Source organism: Ascaphus truei, chromosome 3 (genome assembly GCF_040206685.1).
Source record: "Ascaphus truei isolate aAscTru1 chromosome 3, aAscTru1.hap1, whole genome shotgun sequence".
Lineage (NCBI taxonomy): Eukaryota > Metazoa > Chordata > Amphibia > Anura > Ascaphidae > Ascaphus > Ascaphus truei.
Genome location: NC_134485.1, coordinates 324425438 through 324444753, shown reverse-complemented (window position 1 = coordinate 324444753; position 19316 = coordinate 324425438). Strand labels below are relative to the sequence as shown.

The 19316-nt window shown below is 43.6% G+C and overlaps 1 protein-coding gene across 5 annotated transcripts in view; it reads left to right on the top strand.

Moving 5' to 3' along the window:
• The window catches only part of ITGA7 (integrin subunit alpha 7), a 141916-nt gene that overhangs the window by 83143 nt on the left and 39457 nt on the right, over window positions 1-19316 (top strand). For 3 of the 5 annotated variants that reach the window (XM_075591278.1, XM_075591281.1, XM_075591282.1), the window contains exons 4-6: window positions 10488-10743; window positions 12923-13054; window positions 18303-18510. In XM_075591278.1, coding sequence (XP_075447393.1) covers window positions 10488-10743; window positions 12923-13054; window positions 18303-18510 — 596 coding nt within the window. Of the gene's footprint in view, window positions 1-10487; window positions 10744-12922; window positions 13055-14102; window positions 14223-18302; window positions 18511-19316 lie in introns of all 5 variants that reach the window. The other 2 variants (XM_075591283.1, XM_075591279.1) reach the window with 2 other exon arrangements.

Sequence of the window (19316 nt, the reverse complement as noted above, 5' to 3'; positions counted from 1 at the left end):
CCTTGAAGGCCTCCAACAGCATCCGATGCCATCCGCCATGAAGATCCAGCAAAAGTACCCAAATCTTCTTTTTTCTTTCTTTACTCACCGTCTTCTATCTTCATCTGTAACCATTTCTTGTTGTTCTTTATCTTCTTTCTTCATCTGTCAATCCAAAATACCCCATGTTAAATCCCAGCCGATGCTGTCTCTTCGGCTTCTTGGGCTCAAATGAGGCGTCACGGCCTTAAATAGGGCTTGTGACGTCACTTTTAGCCTCAAAATGGTTAACAGCCACCAGATTGGCTGTTCAAACCATGTTCCGACTTAAATTTTTTTTTTTACATGACGTCACTTAAAGGGAATGATGCCAGCCAATCAGAATGGCTGTGCTTCATTTGCCTTTAAGATGACGTCAAGAAGCCGGCGTCACATGGTATTTCAGCCAATCAGATCGTGGGAAACAATTCCACACTCTGATTGGCTGAAATACCATGTGACGCCGACCATCTTGGATTTCGTGACGTCATCTTAAAGGCAAATGAAGCACAGCCATTCTGATTGACTGGCATCATTACCTTTAAGTGACGTCATGTAAAACAAATTTTTTAAAAGTCGGAACATGGTTTGAACAGCCAATCAGGTGGCTGTTAACTATTTTGAGGCTAAATGTGACGTCACAAGCCCTATTTAAGGCCGTGACGCCTCATTTGACCCCAAGAAGCCGATGAGACAGCATCGGCTGGGATTTAACATGGGTTATTTTGGATTGACAGATGAAGAAAGAAGATAAAGAAGAACAAGAAATGGTTACAGATGAAGATAGAAGACGGTGAGTAAAGAAAGAAAAAAGAAGATTGGGGTACCTGATCCGAATCTTCATGGCGGATGGCATCGGATGCTGTTGGAGGCCTTCAAGGTACGTGAGTTTCCTGTTTCCCCGGGAGTCGGAGGGCCACCGCTTCTAATGGTAAGTAATATATTCAATGTTAGTAAATGTCTCTTTTTACAGGTTTTTTCATTGGATGTGGGTTTTTTGATTTTTTGGGTGTGGCACATTGATTGATAATATATTAATCTGTACCACTTTAGGGTACAGATTAATACATTATTATTACAATATTTGGGGGCATTTGTGGCTTGGTATTGCTGTTGTTTTTTTTATGTCAGTTTCTTATGTGGATGTCATTGTTTGTTTTTTTTTCATGCTTAATGTAATAAAATGTTTGCGATTGGTGTTCGTTTGTAGTTAATGTTGTATTATGTTAGCTAATGCGTTTTATGGTTCTTTCAGAGATTGTTTGAATGTATTTCTTTGTCTTTTAATGTTTACATTCATTAATGTTGTTGTAATTAATTGGTTTGATTGGTTAGTGTTACTATTCATTTTCAGTTGGTTTAGGAATTAATTGGTTTCATTGGTTAATGGTTTAATTAAATAATTGGTGATGTTGTTACTGTTTGTATTGATTGGATTAGCTGGCTACTGTTTTTATTGACTTTATTTAGGTATGCTAATGCAGTGTTTAATAATGGGCAAATAATCTATTATCCATATCTGGATAATAGTTATTTTGCACATTATTGTACTGTATGTGTTAGGGCGGTGTATTTAGTTAGAAATAATGTTTAGTATTTTTGTTGGCACAACATTGGTACCGCAGGCCCACGGGTACCCCAGGACTCCCGCGGGGACCCCGGGACGGCCGCGGGGTCAGCCGGGGACACCCACGCGACCCCCGGCCTCCCTCAGGGACCCCTACGGGGTCAGCCGGGGACACCCGCCGGCCTGTTGTATTGGTTTTGTGCCTGCAAAAAGGTAAACAAAGAATTTTTTCTAAGTCCAGCTTTTTTTATCACCTGCCTTTAGCTGGTGAGCTTTATTCAGCGCAACTTTAACGTACAATCAGTTTGCATTGCTTAGTGAATCCCGCAGAAGGGCAGGATTCAGCGCAAACAGCTGATCGTATGAGCAAAGTTGGATTTAGAAAAAATTTCAAGGAAAAGCCCGTTTTAGAGCGCAAAGTGCCTGTTTGCGCGGCTTAGTGCATAGCGCTCGGCGGAACTTCACGTTCTAAAACGACTTATCACTGCTTAGTGCATAGCCCCCTGAGAGTGTTATTCTCTTTAGTGGATAGGCATTACGAATAACCTGAAATTAATTTAGGTTAAGAGTATCTTAAATAGACTAACTGAGTTTAGTGCATCTGCCCCAGTGTGTCAGTTTAATTTGCCAGTTGACATTTGCCCCTAATATAAATGTCAGGTGTTAAGAACTGGAGCAGATTGAGGCAAGGGAAAAATAACGTGCCAGGGCAAGGAGATCTTCTCGATATACAGTACATCCTCCTACATGTTTTTATTGAATCATGCATGCTAGGAAGATAGTGAAGTGGAAAAATCTAAAATAGCATAAATAGCCAAGACAGCATAATACTGATCAATTAAATTAGGAAAATTGTTTTTACAATAGCTATAATTAGAACGGAAGGAGAATGGAGACGTCCACGACATTTACATGGGGTATCTGATACAGTCTTCACAAAATTATCCTTTATCCATTTTATTTATGTAGCTGTGATTGCCTGATTTTTAGATATGATGGTACCAAGTTAATCCAGGATTGCTTTTACTCTACCCCACGTAGTTGAGGGGATCATGCCTCCCCTTGCTTGAAAACATTTCAGATGTGTTTGTGTTGACAGCTAAAAATATATTCCTATGTATTTAATATATTTAGATATAACCCCTCCTTGCCCGGCCCAATAGGAGTGTTACGTCATGGCATTGTGAATAGGTGCAGGTGTTTCGCTTTTCTCAGGGAGTTGGGATCCATGCAGGCTGGTAGTTGTAATAAAGGACGCCAGGAACTGTATTTAGACAAATGAGTTTTCTTTATTTACTGGAGTCATACATTCTTCATCCCTGCGTGCTCGGGCAGCATCCCAAGGAGGCACATAGCTTGTCACTTTACTCACAACTTTGGTGGATAAACGGCAGTCCCTTGCTTGTGATCTGAGGCTTTCCAGCAGCATACCAGGACTATGCAGGGGTGCACTTTCTATCAAGGATCCCATCTTCCTGGCATACTGTGCATATCCCTGCTTGTCCCTGCATTGGCTTTCCAGTGTGCTGTTTTGGGCTTGTCTGTAGGCAAGTCCCCTGTTTAACACTCTGGCGCCTTTCTCCAGGAATCCCCTGGCTTGGGGTGTCACGCACAGCCACTTTAGGAAGAGAGGAAATTCCTAAACCTACATTATAAGTGGCCCTTGTTACGTAAGGGACACTTTTCCCTAACTGAAAAATAATAACAGTGACTATGCTTACTAACATATAGTTACATATTAAAGACAGACGTTATATGCAGTGAGGCTCCTCTCCTCTTGTCCTCCAGGAACCTACGGGTCTAGAAGCCACTGCAGCTCTATTTATACCCTTCTGTGAGGTCACCACCCCCCTTGATACAGGGGGAGGGGTTTGGCTATTGTTCAGTATTTCTGACCCAGAAGGTGGGTGGAGCTAAAAGTATACTTGATGTCCTAGACCATTTGACAGGATGAAACCCTACTTTTCAACAACTCATGCAGTTAGCTCTTCAGGGGCCTTAACTGCCCATAGCCATCCCAGAGGGGGGTTACATATCAAATGAAAACCAAATGATTTACAAAGTGAGAACAATTCCAGACACTTAGTTTGCATTCTAATTTAAAAATAATAATGATGTTTTACCCAAATGTACCTAGTATTCAGGGAAGTAAGATAAATTGCTTATTACATGCAGCAGATTAGGTATGGGTGCATTAGTATGAGTTACATATCAGCAGAAGCCAAAAGTGAATAGTGTACAAGTACCACTACTTTATTTACAAAAGAAGGAGCGGCTCAGTGAGTAAAGACACTGGCTGGCACTGGGTGTGAAGCAGGGGAACCTGGTTCAATTCCCGGTATTGGCTCCTTGTGACCGTGGGCAAGTCACTTTATCTCCCTGTGCCTCAGGCACCAAAAACATAGATTGTAAGCTCCACGGGGCAGGGACCTGTGCCTGCAAAATGTCTCTGTAAAGCGCCATGTAAAACTAGCAGCGCTATACAAAAACATGCTATTATTATTATTATTATTTTTAAAAGTACCACTAACTAACTGTACATAAAATGAACAAAACTTTAATAAAATAAGACTCAAGGAGCTTTGCCCCAACCATTTATTAGATTAGAATGTCTTGATATCAGATACAACACCACTACATGGCACGTCCAGTATTATATGTCAGACTGCGACTCCGGGGATCATCTCCTCAGTCAGTCTACAAATACTATCCCCCAAATTGCCTAGCTTGCGAGTGGTCCCTTCAAATATCTTCCTGGCTGCTTTCATCCTGCTTCGCCATTATCCCTTGTGTGTGCCCTCTTTACCTAGCACCTCTGAACAAAGTCTCTGTGTTATTATTCTCTTCCCGTATCGAAAACACACTCACAATTATTATAATCATATGACACTTGCTTGTGAATGCTACAGATATCATTTTAATTATGAGCAGCAGTATAAATCCTTGTTCTTTTCATACATCTGCGAAGTCGGGATGTTATTACTACGAGTTCCAGAGAGAAGTGAAGGTAGTGAACCAACATCATGGTTGCATGTCCCAAGTTACAGCAGAGGAGTTGCAATTTATTCATCTTATCAGCGTTCTGGCAGTTGTATTACAGCATTGTGTTATTTATAGAAGGGGTAATGAAGTCAAACCAGTCAGAGATTTAAAACATGTATTTCTATTTAACTCTGTCAAACACTTTTTCTGCATCTTAAGACATTGCCAGGACTGAGGTCGAGTTATTTTTAGTGGGACAAACTGTATTTTGCATAGTTTATGAGTACTGCCAGATCCCAGCCTCCTCTTAACTAAATTGAGTTGACCTGGATGAATAATCTCCACAATGATTGCTTGTAATCTAATTGCTTGTGTTCTTGTCGAATATGGTTTAATCATAATACATTCATACTATTGTCTGGAACCGGCATAGAGAGTAGACTCTGGTATATGGTTTTTGGTAACTCGATTATGGTAGCTTTTGAGATTTGGCTATCAAGATATTTTAAAACAGCTGCAGTACTAGAAACTCAAAAAAGTCACTTATGTTTGGGGCTCGTGGCATTCGTTGTAGAGCAAGTTCAACAGATGCAGCAGCTTTTGATGTCTCCCAGTTAAGATTATTTGTATCCTCAGTCCAGAAGATGAAATGCCAATGCAAACAATTGAATCTACAGTATAGAATATTGTAGAGCATCACAGCCACTTTCATGTTATTTATTTATTTATTTTATTTATAAAATATTTTACCAGGAAGTAATACATTGAGAGTTACCTCTCGTTTTCAAGTATGTCCTGGGCACAGAGTTAAGACAAATAATACACGGTTACAAATAGTTACATAAATGAACAGGGTATACATTATATACAAGACATTGCATGCACAGTTAAAGATAATAAATATTATGGGCGTATGAAACAGTTACAGACCAGATTAAAATGTGAGACAGCTTGGGTTTTGAAAGAACTTAAACTGGTGGTGGATGTGAGAGTCTCTGGTAGGTTGTTCCAGTTTTGGGGTGCACGGTAAGAGAAGGAGGAACGTCCGGATACTTTGTTGAGCCGTGGGACCATGAACAGTCTTTTGGAGTCTGATCTCAGATGATAAGTGCTGCATGTGGTAGGGGTGAGGAGCTTGTTCAGATAGATGGGTAGCTTGCCCAGAAAGTATTTGAAGGCAAAACAGGAAAGGTTAACTTTGCGCCTAGACTTGAGTGATGACCAATCTAGTTCTTTGAGCATTTCGCAGTGATGTGTGTTGTAGTTGCATTGGAGAACAAAATGACAAATTGAATTGTAGAGGGTGTCAAGTTTGCTAAGGTGGGTTTGAGGTGCCGAGCCATATACTCCATATACTCCATATGTCTCCATAGCCAATAATTGGCATTTACATCTGCTGTGCGATACGCTTTCTGACCAGGAGACTTATGTGCTATTTTATCATTGGTGATACACAGGGGAAATGATCTTTCATACTGGGGGGACTTTGTACGAAGGCAAGATTTAGCAAAACATAAATAAAATACAGTTAGTTTTCCATAGTATATTTATGACATAATTGCATTTATTAACCTGTTATTTTTCAATAACTACTCATGGAAAGGGTTGACTGCTGTCCAGTATTGAACCGGACTGTCCTGTATTTGGGCACTTTGTCCAGTAAATAATGAGCGGTAATACTGGATATGTACAGTATGTGCATACCAGTATTACCTCTCTGCACATAGTGCTTGGGGGGCCGCAGGGTTTCCCTGAGCAGGAAGAGAGCAGAGCTGGTGCTAGGGGGTTGGACAGCTTCCACCATCCTGATTGGCTGCATTACTCAACATCAGCCAATCAGGAGGAGGTGACAGGAGCCTGGCTCGGGGTCAAGGAGGGGAAGAAACAGAATGGAGCGGAGAGAGGGGTGTGTGTATGTGTGTGTGTGTTTCTTGACTGCGTCACACCTTTCACCATTGTGTACAGTATTTTTGGAGAACCACTTGGCAACCCTACCTATGGAGGTAATGAGGTGGAGATTTATCTGCTGAACCCACCGTAAACCCGGGGGGGTTTATCATTGGTAAATATTACCATCTTCTTCTTCTTCCATGCCAGGCCGGTTACTGCATGTTGAACTTGTGTTATTGCCTTTGCTCTCACACAAATGGATTGAAGTCAGAGGATGGACTCACCTGCACTATGAATATATAGAGGTTATCTCCTGACTGCAACAGTGGGGGCAAACATCTTCACAAGACTTAAGAAACAATAAAGGGTCCTGTGCACTCCTGTAAATGTTGCAAATTGCCCTTTTGGCCCAAAATGTAGCGCATGGAAATATCCTTTTCAATGTTCCTTGCGTGCGCCTATGTACCAACCTGAAATTCCTCCATGCGTGCCATCAGCGCCAAAACTGCGTTCATTGTTTGCGGCACACAGGGATGGGCTGCGCTACAGATCTTAATGTTCGGGGGTGCCACAAAAAGGATGACGTGTGTACAAACGCTAAAAAGTCTGTTAATATTGTGAGCGCAAACTAAGGTTGCTGCGTATCAACCAAAAATGTATTTAACGCAACACAGTTGTTTTATTACATAAGTTACTCAAATTGATTATTTTCACAGTATGGCTATTATAAATAATATTACACCCATAATGTATATTTATGAACACTAGTAATAAATAAGAAATAGACATAATTCTGTTTTAATTTACCGTATTTCCTCGATTGTAAGACGCAGTTTTTTTCCCTTTTTCACGTGGCTGAAATAGGACTGCGTCTTACAATCGATGTACTGGGGGAAAAAAAAAACAGCCAGGGGGCGCTGCTGTAGATGCCTGCCGGGTTTTCTGTGTGCAGGAAAAATGTCTGCGATCACGGCTCCCCTCCTCCCCCTCGTGCAGAGAGATAGGCTACAGATGCCGGCAGGGTCTTAGCATAACAGCATAGTTGCGATCACAGCCCCCCTCCCCTCTGTGCAGAGAGATCATGGCCGCCCCCCCCTCCATGAGGTGCAGAGAGTTCAGTGGAGATCCCACTGACAGGGGTATGTCTTCACAGCAACCCCCCTGTCAAATCTCTGTGAGCTGCACGTGCAGAAGGAGATCTGTGTGTGTATCTCTGTATCTGTGTGTGTGTATCTCTGTGCGTGCGTGTCTGTCTGTCTGTCTATCTCTTGTGTGTGTCTGTCTGTCTCTGTGTGTCTGTCTGTCTCTCTATGTGTGTCTGTCAGTCGGTCTCTGTGTGTGTGTGTGTGTGTGTGTGTGTGTCTGTCTGTCTCTGTGTGTCCTTCCATTCTCTCCCTCTCCCCTTCCCTCCTATCTTTCTCACCCCCTTCCCTCCTATCTCTCTCTCCCCCTTCCCTCCTATCTCTTTCTCCCCATCCCTCCTATCTCTCTCCCCCCTTCCCTCCTATCTCTCTCCCCCTTTCCTCCTATCTCTCTCCCCCTTCCCTCCTATCTCTCTCCCCCCTTCCCTCCTCTCCCCCCTTCCCTCCTCTCCCCCCTTCCCTCCTCTCCCCCTTCCCTCCTCTCCCCCCTTCCCTCCTCTCCCCCCCTTCCCTCCTCCCCCCCTTCCCCCTCTCCCCCCTTCCCTCCTCTCCCCCTTCCCTCCTCTCCCCCTTCACCCCTCTCCCCCTTCCCTCCTCTCCCCCCTTCCCTCCTCTCCCCCCCTTCCCTCCTCTCCCCCTTCCCTTCTCTCCCCCCTTCCCTCCTCTCCCCCTTCCCTCCTCTCCCCCTTCCCTTCTCCCCCCTTCCCACCTCTCCCCCTTCCCTCCTCTCCCCTATCCCTCATATCCCTCTCCCCATCCCTCCTATCCCTCTCCCCTCTTCCCTCCTATCCCTCTCCCTCCGCTTCCCTCCTATCCCTCTTCCCCCCCTTCCCTCCTATCCCTCTCCCCCCTCCTATCCCTCTCCCCCCCTTCCCTCCTATCCCTCCCCCTTCCCTTCTATCCCTCCCCCTTCCCTTCTAACCCTCTCCCCCCCTTCCCTCCTATCCCTCTCCCCCCCTTCCCTCCTATCCCTCTCCCCCCTTCCCTCCTATCCCTCTCCCCCCCTTCCCTCCTATCCCTCTCCCCCCTTCCCTCCTATCCCTCTCCCCTCCTTCCCTCCCATCTCTCTCCCCCCTTCCCTCCTATCTCTCTCCCCCTCTCCCCCCTCTTTCCCCTCTCTCTCCTTCCATCCTTCTCTCCATTCTCTCCCCCCTTCTCTCCCCCCTTCCCCCTCTCTATCCCCTCTCTCTCTCCCCCTTTTCTCTCTCCCCCCTCTCTCTCTCCCCCCAGAAAAAAATTCTGCACATTTAATATAATGTTTTTTACCCCCAATTTTTTTTATTAAATCAAGGGTGTGTCTTAGAATTGATGGCGTCTTAGAATCGAGGAAATAGGGTAAATTATAGGCTACCAATTAGGTATTCAACATGACATTGCACCAAACAACGAACTGTGCGTCATATGTAGGATGTCACATAGTGACCTTCGTACATAGGACGCACAGTGTATGAATGTTTGTACTATTTAGCACTAACATTTTGATGCACCAAAACATTCAAATATGATCATTGTATACAGCTCCCAAAATCCCTTTGATACGTATAGTCTTGTTCCTTGCACTATTTTTTGCATGTGACTTTAATAAATAGCCCCCTATGGTTTACTGTGTGTTATGTCAGCGGTGCGGGGGGAATGCCGGTGGAAGCGTGAGGCCTCTGTAACTCACTTACCTGCTGCCAGCCGGGTCTTCGGCGACGCGTCGCCATGGCAACGCACGTCACATGACGTCACGTTACATGACCCGCGACGCCATTTGACACGGAGACATTGGGAGAGGGGGGGCGCGGATGCTGCGGCTCCCAGAAAGGGGGCCGCAGCTCAAAAAGTTTGCACAGCGCTGTGTTATCTGACGAGTTCTGCAACCTGCTCCACTCCTATAGAGGTTTATGTTGTGCTTGCTAAGTGAAACCCACACCTTTGATATTGCACCCAAAGACGGGACCACATTTGAACAATTGCACTGCAGTACAGATGCAACTGTCGGTTTTAGACCACTTACCAAGGAAAATCTGTGACCATCTCGCAGTAACTCGGGAGATGGTCCACATAAGGCTAAAATGGCCCATCGGATTAACACAGCGGGGGTCCCTTCGTTTTAATGGGATTCGCGGCCCGGTAGGATTCACACTGCGTGGGTCCCATTCAAATGCAAGGGCCCCCGCTGTGTTAATCCGCTGGGCCATTAGTCTGGCTGCAGAAATCTCGCAGCATTGGATGAGTTTTAGTGCAGAATTCTCAAGGCAAGCAGTCTACAAGCAGCAGTTGCAGCTGTGCGTGCCTAGCCCTAATCTTAGCTCACATTATACCAACTGATTGGAATTCTGACCAGGATTTATTCATTATTGTGCAGCATTTCACCTGGGTCAAGTACCAGTTGCTTTAGTTGTTCCCAAACTTGGGATCCTCCAGCAAGACTAGGTTTTACAGATAGACAATGAATTTGCATCACGTGTTAATGCAGATATAATGCAGGTCATGTTTACTAAGTAGTCTGCTGTCATAAGACATCTTCCAGCATGGCAAGACATCTTACAGCCCATTGACTTCCAGAGCCTTATGGCAGAAGACTGCTCAGTAAATATGGCACTAGGCCTTTAGTATTTTGGCGCTTCTGCTGTATTTGCAGAAAGAACAGAAAAGCTTTTTTTATAAAACAATCCCATTAGTCTTTAAAGATAATGTATAAGTGTTGCAGTGTATATCCAAAGCAGTGGTAATGAGTACCATCACATTTTGATCCCTACTACTGTAGTGATGGTTTCTTGTAACTGATACACACATCTTCTCTCTCCACTAATTGGTACAAACTATGTTCCCTTTCCATTCCTCTGATCGAAACTATCTTCTCTTTCTGTGTAACCCGCCCACATTATCTTCCCTTTTTGCAGACATGTGCTCATCTATACGAGTCTCGCCAGAGGGTCACACAGCCCTCAGAAACACGGGATGTGATTGGCCGCTGCTTTGTGCTGAGCGAAGACTTGAGCATCAGCGAGGACCTGGATGGAGGAGAGTGGAAGTTCTGCGAGGGTCGACCACAGGGCCATGAGATGTTTGGATTCTGCCAGCAGGGGATGTCAGCCGGATTCACCTCCGACAACCACTACATAATGTTCGGGGCCCCCGGGACGTACAACTGGAAAGGTCAGTTATAGACGACTCATGGTCTGCAAAAGAGGTCCTTGTTTTTATTATTAAAGTAGCATTTCATGTTTTGTCTCTTCTGAAAATAAACATGCTGCAGTACAAGCTAAAAGTGGATACTGTGGCAGAGCTTCTAATCAGGGAATTAGTGGCAAATTGTTTGTCTGGGAGCAGAAATTAACATTAGCGTGCATGTCAGCCATGGCATGAGTTTATATCTTGGGGCTTATTGAAGCTTCATTCTACCTGAGGAGGTGGAGTGGGAAGCTTATAGAGATCCTTGTTATCAATATACACTGCAGCATGTTCTTACATCTGGGTTGGTGGAGAATTTCCTATTACAAAATGAACTTGTGCTTTAGTACATGACCATCAGTGTGTATGTCTCTGTACAGCACTGTTCAGACTAAATTAACCATAATGCTTTAGAGCTGCTTTACTTACAGTACCTGGTTTCTGAGACGTGAAGATGGTTATTTATCAAAGTCTGGCTAAAAGATGGAGCAAAACAGCATAAGATTTTTCAAAGTTAAAATATGAATGCTTTCAAATTCTTTGATACTCCGTGTGCTATTTTTGCACTAGTGTTGCAGCTAAGAAACAATGTACAGTAAGATATGACTAGACTTGTAAAAAGTCACATAAAACTAGAACTGGTCCTAGAGTAACCCACGTGATCGCAGGCTGTGAGGAGCACAAGGGATGGTAGAGACCATCTGTCTTGATTTGCACCTCCTGGAACGTCCAACTCTCAAGAGGTGAGAAATATTTCATAACCTCTGTTATTCACTGTTACACTGGCGACACACTTTATTCGAGCTCGGCTAGTCCCACGAATTCGGGTATACCCGGGTGTATTGAGGTTTGTGACTGTTTTCTGCCCGAGTGCATTGAGTTATTTTCCAGGCAGGGATTGAAGCATTTTATTCCCGCTGGCTGCAATACTGCACAGTATATATATATATACTGCATTACAATTCATGAATTTATGCCATCTGGTAGACACACGAAGCATTGCAGCCTATTAAATCCTAATCATTATCATTTAACAGATCAGCCGCCCATCAGCCAGGCATGAACCCAGGCTGGGAAGGCAAATGCAACGGGGCTTGTCAGAGGTGAGGAGCGGCGCATTCCAGGTATCTGCCAGGTACATACCGGGTATTTGCTCGAATAAAGTGTGTCGGTGCAGTATGTTATTGTGTTGTTCCATGTAATAAGTTTCCTTAGGGCTTGGAATCGTGACAGCCTACTGTTGAAGACGGCAGTGTGCTTTGGTATATGTGTGTAGGTAACTTTGAGTGGGCATAGCTGTGTGTATCTTTGTGTGACGACACAATTGTGCAGATCCATATCTAGATCCAGGTCTGTTATTATAGTAAACTGCTTATAATGTTACATCTCCCTGCTAATATATAGTCGAGATTGTGGATATTTCTGATGGTATGCTAACAATAATATGTGTCGGTGTTTGTCTCCATGTGGGATTATTATAATGGTCTTTGTAGTGGTGGTTCTGGATATACATTAATGTGCGTTACTGCATGCATGTTGATATTATTGGGTGTCCGTGTGTTTTTATAATTGACCATCCTAGTGGTAATGTTGATGTTTGTAGTTGTTGCCATGGGTAAGTATGTAGATATTAGTGCGTATGTGCGTGTGTGATGTTTCATTGAATGGCTGTTTGCTAGCTATTGCTATCAGTGAATATACTGTACCACATAGTGACAGACAACTGTTTAAAATGTGTACAGCACAATCACAACATTGTGAGGCTGCTGGATGCAAACATAAGATGAGCTACAGTTGTAAACATATTTTTGGCTTCATTTTGCAACCATAAGCAGCTTGGTGTTGCAAACTTTAAACAACACTCTTTCTTTTTATACTGTGACAAAGTTTAGGATGGGTTATTCCTAGGACATTAATATATATATTTTTCAGTTTAACTGAAGATTTCCAATATGGGAACTTAATCTTGAGAAGGGCAGTTGAGTTGTGTGTGTGCCATTGAGTGAATGCTTGTATTTGTTGTTGTTCTTTTTGTATACGCCTTTGAGTGTGTGTTTTTTGGATGTTAGTGAGTGTCGGTGTCCGTATGTCTGTGTGTGGTGGGATGTCAAACATGTCTTGTCTGTGGCCCTGGCACCAATCTCATGCCCACTTTACCTCCCAGGGGAGCTGCGAGTGGAACTCTTTAATCAGAGCGCTCTGGATCTGGGCACTTACGATGACGGCCCATATGAAGTTGCCGGCGAGAACAGCCAGAAACCAGAAATGATCCCACTGCCATTCAACAGTTACCTGGGTATGGGGCCATGGCCGGTCGCTGGAGAGAAAGAGGGAACATCAGAGAGAAACCTCTGTTGGAAGCCCCCCCAAAAATTAAAAAACAAGAGGCACATATTAGGTCCGATGACCCGTCTACCTTAGAACAAACAAATGTCAGTGATGCATCCCACACTATCATTTAGTGGTTCCATGGGATACAGTGTGTGCTTCTAACTGGCTGGGGATGTACATTCTCAGAGAAGTCTGCTTTATTCTTTGGGAGTCGTGGTGATTAAGACATAAGGTATTTAAAGCAGTTATTCCTATTTGTGCTCCCCTGCTTTCTGCGAAAATGACCATGCTGTAGTAATGAGGACTCCACACTTCTAGCAATGTAAAGCCGCCATGGCATTTATCCCAGTCATTCACTGGCTCACCGGCATGATGTTTCCAGCAGTCTCTTATTTCCCAAAAGTGCAGGAAACTGAACAAGGCCGCCGTAAGCTTTCCTACTGCTTTATACTTGATTAGAAGATCCAGCGAAGGATGTAACAGGTTCTGAGTGTTGAAGCTTTTAGTAGCTGGAAATGTGTCGGGAAACTTCTGTATATTTAAACCCTTGTCACTTTTGACCTTGGTATCCCTGCTCTGGGTGGTCACAAATAGTGACTTGATCCCTTCCATGTGAGAGGGTCCGGAAAGAAGATCAATAAAATAAAAGTACAGCATGTTTGTTTTCAAGGGGGCCATTGGGGAGTGTGATTAGAAATGTTTTTTCCCCTGAGGAACAGGAGATGCTGCTGCTGCTTCAATTGAGCATTCAGCCACTGTAGGGTTTGGGGGGAAATGTACAGAACCAACGCTGCTATCAGAATGCAAAGTGCTAATCTGGCATTGCAGACACCCCTTGTGTGCACTGCTCCGCAGTCTCTTTCTCTCTCATATTCCCTCTCTCTCTTCTGGCTTCCCGTGCCATGACACTCTCACGTCCTCTGGAGTTTCTAACTCGCTCTCTCTTCTCTTTTCTCTCTCTCTCTTCCCCCCTCTGCCTTCCCACCTTGGGGGGCTTCACATTCATGGCACAGGACTTTTGTTTGTCACAAACATTGATAGTTCAGACCCGGATCAACTGGTGTATAGATCGCTGGAGCACAGGGAGAATGGAGTCAGGCTGGGCACTGACGTACCCCACAATAGCTATTTAGGTTTGTAACTTGCATATGTGTGTGGGGACCGGGTTCAGCTCCCACCTCCTGTGTGCTTCCCTCACCCCTCCGCATGTCTCTCTCTCCATCCCTCACTGGTGGATTGCTTGTCATGTGCTTTGTTTCTGCATGCTATGTGTACTGTGACTGTGTGTCTGTGTCTCCATTGGTCTGCTGGGCTGTCTTTGCATGTATCTTTATGTCTGAGATGACGCTGACTTAGAGGTTGCACAGCAGTTACAGTGCTGACCATCAATCCATCTTCTTGTAGAAAGCTACAAAACTGCCCCAGTCTGATTTATTTATTTTTATATATAAAATTGAATTTATTTAAAGATCGCAAATTCACAAATAGTCACCAAGCAAATCAATTTCCATTTTTTTATTCGATAAAATTGCCCATACCCAAATAATTGCTGTTAACAGCTTCCATAATAACCTGTGTGATAAAAATATTGCTTTTCTAAGTGGTAAAAAATCTCCCTCAGTGTTGTTGCCTATTACAAACCTGCTTTACGCTGTTACATAACCACTGTGCTTATAATAAACCCGCACAGGAGAAAGCTATGAAATGTTTGCTCACCGGATGGAAACAGTTTTCTGATACTGTTATCACCTAGGGGTGGCCGATTTTTGCTATGCTGGCAAATGTAACACATCTGTATACTGTATGTCCAGCTCTTCTCTCTGCACCTCTCCCACAAACACTCTCCAAAATGTCCTGGCTGCCTCTTTTCTATTTGCCTGAGTTAAGTTGATCTTTATACATCACCGGGAGAAAAAAAAAAAAACAAATGTCAAAATATGGGGCATCTAACAAGCTCTTGGCACGCCACTAAATGTTCAAGCACCCACAGAATTGCCCTCCTCACCCTCTGACATGCCTCTGCTTTTACTGATCCAGTGGTACTCAACCTCGGTCATTTCAAGAACCACTTTACCAGTGAGATTAATTTTAGAGACAGTCTAATCTTGATAATTAAATGGTGCAGTCTGGTCTATAATGTTTAAACCCAGTTGTTGCGAGTAAGGGATTAAGGTTGCTTTATGCTGCCCTCTGCGGCAATGAATGGATTCAATACTTGGTGGATTGAGTCAGCCACACGTAGAGCCATATGTGTCTCGCAGACGCAGGTTGGGTATCACAGATCTTTGAGGGGGAGTATACAATAGCGCTGGACCGTTTGCATGTATACTTTGCTTTTCCTCCCTTTTACCTGCAGTTGGCTAACGTATTGATTGGCCAATCACCTTATAATGCTGTTTTAGAGGCTGTTCGCTCACCCCGCCTCCCTGCACCTTGCTGCCACACTGTCCCTGCTTCCCTGACAACTGCCCATTGCTCTGCGCATAACAGACACTGCATGAATGGCAAAACGTATACACATCATCCACCTTTACAGATGCGCTCAGGGGGTCCTAGTAGACAGGAGATAGAACTCATGAGTTTGAGATCCTAGCGCTGTGTGCTTTGTAACCAGTAATGCTGCCCTTGTTACGCCAATGTGACATGACATAGAGAAGTTCTGTGTGGCCTATCGAGTGTGTCCCGGATAAAGCAAGCTGACAGAAACAATGAGACATACAACACTTATACTAACCCAAAGTGTTACAATAACCGAAGCAAAAGGGATGTCAGGACCCTTTAAAGGAGCCGTTTTCCATGCAGGTCTATTCTTTTTGGAAAGCTTTACTCACTGTACAGTAAAGTGTCTGTTTTTTCCCTGCTCGCTAATTTACGAAACAGTGATTTTTATACAAAATAAGCCCCAAACCTAAACTACTATGACTACATCCCTCTCATTTAAGCCTAGATGACTAAGCGCCGTGAAATCAGGCGAAATAACATATCTCTCTCCTCTCCTCACTATGTTTCAGGGTCTAGATGAGTTTAGGTATGACCTAAATAATGTCAGATTAAATCTCTGTGGTGACCTGAGCAGCCTTTACATGGGTATGCAATGCTAGAGGGCACGGCTCTTTTGCATTTCATTAGCACTAACGGCAGTAGACAGTTTAAAGGAGCAAAAATAGATTAACATTAAGTTATTCCCTTTAGTGCATAGGCATTACTAATACACTAATCTTAATGTAGGTTATGGTTACCCTAAATAGCCTAACGGAGTTTAGGGTATCTGCACCTTTGTGGCATCAGTAGACCACAATGAGCATTATCTGAGATTAACATAGTACATTTTTCCTGATAAGGTCATTTGCCGTCTGTATGGAAAACAGCTCTGTGCTGCCTGGTGGAGTGGAGAAAATACGGGGGGAAAAAACAGCAGGAGTGGACCTTTTGTTTAATAAAATGTCAAATAAAATAAAAAAACAGGGAAAAATAAATAAAGTTGTTAATCTGCTTTAAATGGCTTCACATGAAGCTTGAGATCAAAATGGGCCATGTGGTGGGATGGGCACAAATGTGGTTAAGCTGTATTTGTATAGCAGACCGGACATAAAAGTCGGGCTGTATTATTGTGAACTTGTAGTGCATTAAATTGGCAGGTTTTTTTGTATAACTTAAGACAAAAAAAAAAAGGTAGAGGGGCTTAGGCCCATATAGCACAAGAAAAAACCCCAGAAAGCATCCAAGTTGTGCTGAAGACCTTTTCCAATGGTTCCTCCCAGCCCATTGTGTATGGGGCAGTGCAGGGATATTAGAGATAAGTATTAACACTAAAAGGGAAAAAAACATTCTAACTGCGCTCAGGATTGCCATTTAATTGCGCAGATTGAAAAAGTGCATGCACAATAATACATACACAATTCAAAACATGCATACTCTGGACAGGTGTCAGAAATCACCCATTATTGATTATTAATTAACAGTATTAACTCCAGAAGTTTATTTTGTAATACTTTTTCCAATCAATGGTGTACACTATCATTTAGCACATGACCTGAAACTTTATCAGAACCCCCAGGCCCAGTGTTTCTCTATTTTATGGCTCCTTGAAGCCCAACAACCCCACGTAGCAACCTGGATTGGATTTGTAATAGAAGAAGAACTTGGTCATGCAACACATTGCCAAACGTTCATTTCAAATATTCAAAGACTCAAATGTGTGTCTAAAGGTTCAGAAACAAGAATAGATTTTATGGCATTGATAGTACATGGTGCTTTTGTTTGGGTCTAGTCAATGGATCAAATCTAAATAGGTTATGAATGCTGCTGTGTTTCCAAATGGTGGTCATATACTTAAAAGGCACTGCAGAAATAATTTTGAAATTGGGAAGCGCTGGAGGGTTTGACAAGCAAGTTCTAGATGTTAAGAAAGGTGGATGAGGTCATTTCTAAGCTAAGGGACACGCTAACTCTGTGGACAGGCTCAGCTAGTACTGGTTATATATAACCCATGGACTGTTAAATGTGTCATATAGACAATATACTGTATGTCTGATGGGGTTATAAAACCAGGACCAGTGGAGTCTGTTGCTTATGGCCCAGTGTCATTGGGTAGCTCTAACACTAGACTTCATTTCATTCACTGACCTCCCACTTTCAATGAGTGTGCCCGCTTCTTCAGCTGCATCCAACAGACAGGGTCAAACAGTGAGGGGGAGCTGATCCGTGTGTAGCATAAGTAGGAAGATGGGTTAGTCTCCAGGTGACCACCATGTCCTGATTAACAGGGACATACTTAGCCAAAAATGGTTTCACAATTCAATAGGGCTGAGATCCCAGCAGAGCCTTCAGGGGACATAATGTCCCATCAGGAGACATCATCTGGTATGTGCAAAGTAAAGGAATCAGGACCATTGTTTTAAACCTTTCAATACTACCAAGACAGCTATGTTACTGTATAAGATGGTATAAGATCACTGTCAGGCAAACAAGGCAGTCAGGAGCTGTGTCATCTTCAGGTAATACACATCATTTTACTCTCTCTCTTTCTACTGTCTGTCTCTTCCATTACGTCTTACTCAAAAGGGGGTTCCTGGTGACCCAATACCCTCCCTGCTTTCTCTTTCCCCTAACCTTTTCTCCTGTATTCTATTTGTTATGTTCCCATCTATTTTAGTACTGAATCCTACCCTTATCAACAAATGATGTGCTGACTCTTGCCCTGTATCCTTCAGGTTTCTCCGTGGACTCAGGGTGGGGGGTGACAGGGCGGAACAGACTGAGCTTTGTAAGCGGGGCCCCCCGGGCAAATCACACAGGGGCTGTGGTAATTCTACGCCGGGACAATGGGAGCCAATTGATCCCAGAGGTCACACTGTGGGGAGAGACACTGGCCTCATCCTTTGGATACTCGGTGGCCGTGGAGGATCTGAACAATGATGGGTGAGTCACAGAGATGGGACCAAGGACCACAGATACATGTGCTGTAGCCTTGTGGTAGACCAAGCTTGCTACAACATTAGAAATGGGGAATCTGTGGCTGGACAATTCTCAGCTTTTCCCTTTTTGTTGCACAGCTCTGAGAACATGTATTCATGCTACATCTATATATCCAGAGGTGCTATAAATATGATGCTCGTTGCATTTGATCTTTCCTCTGGAGCACTGTTTCAGGGTCATAGGGCACCATCAGCTCATTTCATTCTCAGGGGACAGCTAGTGTGGTCTTAGCTGGTGTTGAACCACCCTCTGAACTGTATTAAAATTAGCTTGTAGGACAACATATGGCGACATTTAGCAAATTGCAGTTAGTTTGTAAACATGTTATGCTAATCATAGGGGGTACCCTTTTGCGTCATGTCATATTTGTTGAGCAGCTACTTGTACAGGCAATGTGCCAGCACCTATCTTCTCATTATTGGCCCTCTGGCAGGAACAGTGTTGGTTAATGATAGAGTAAATACAAAAATGTTTTATTATCCCGTACTCTGAAAAAGTCTTATAATAGTATTATCAATATCTATATGGCATCATGACTGATTGAGTCTCGGTTTCAGGTTAAAGCTGGTGGGAGAGCTTTTTTAAGAACCGCCCCAAGATTGTGGAATAAGCTCCCTGCTGCTTTAAGAAATAAGAAAGCTTTGCTTCCATTCAGAAAGGAACTAAAAACCTTCCTTTTAAAACAAAACATGGCAAACAGACCCTAATACATTGGCAGCCAATTCGTTCTCCCATTCAGCCACTACCTT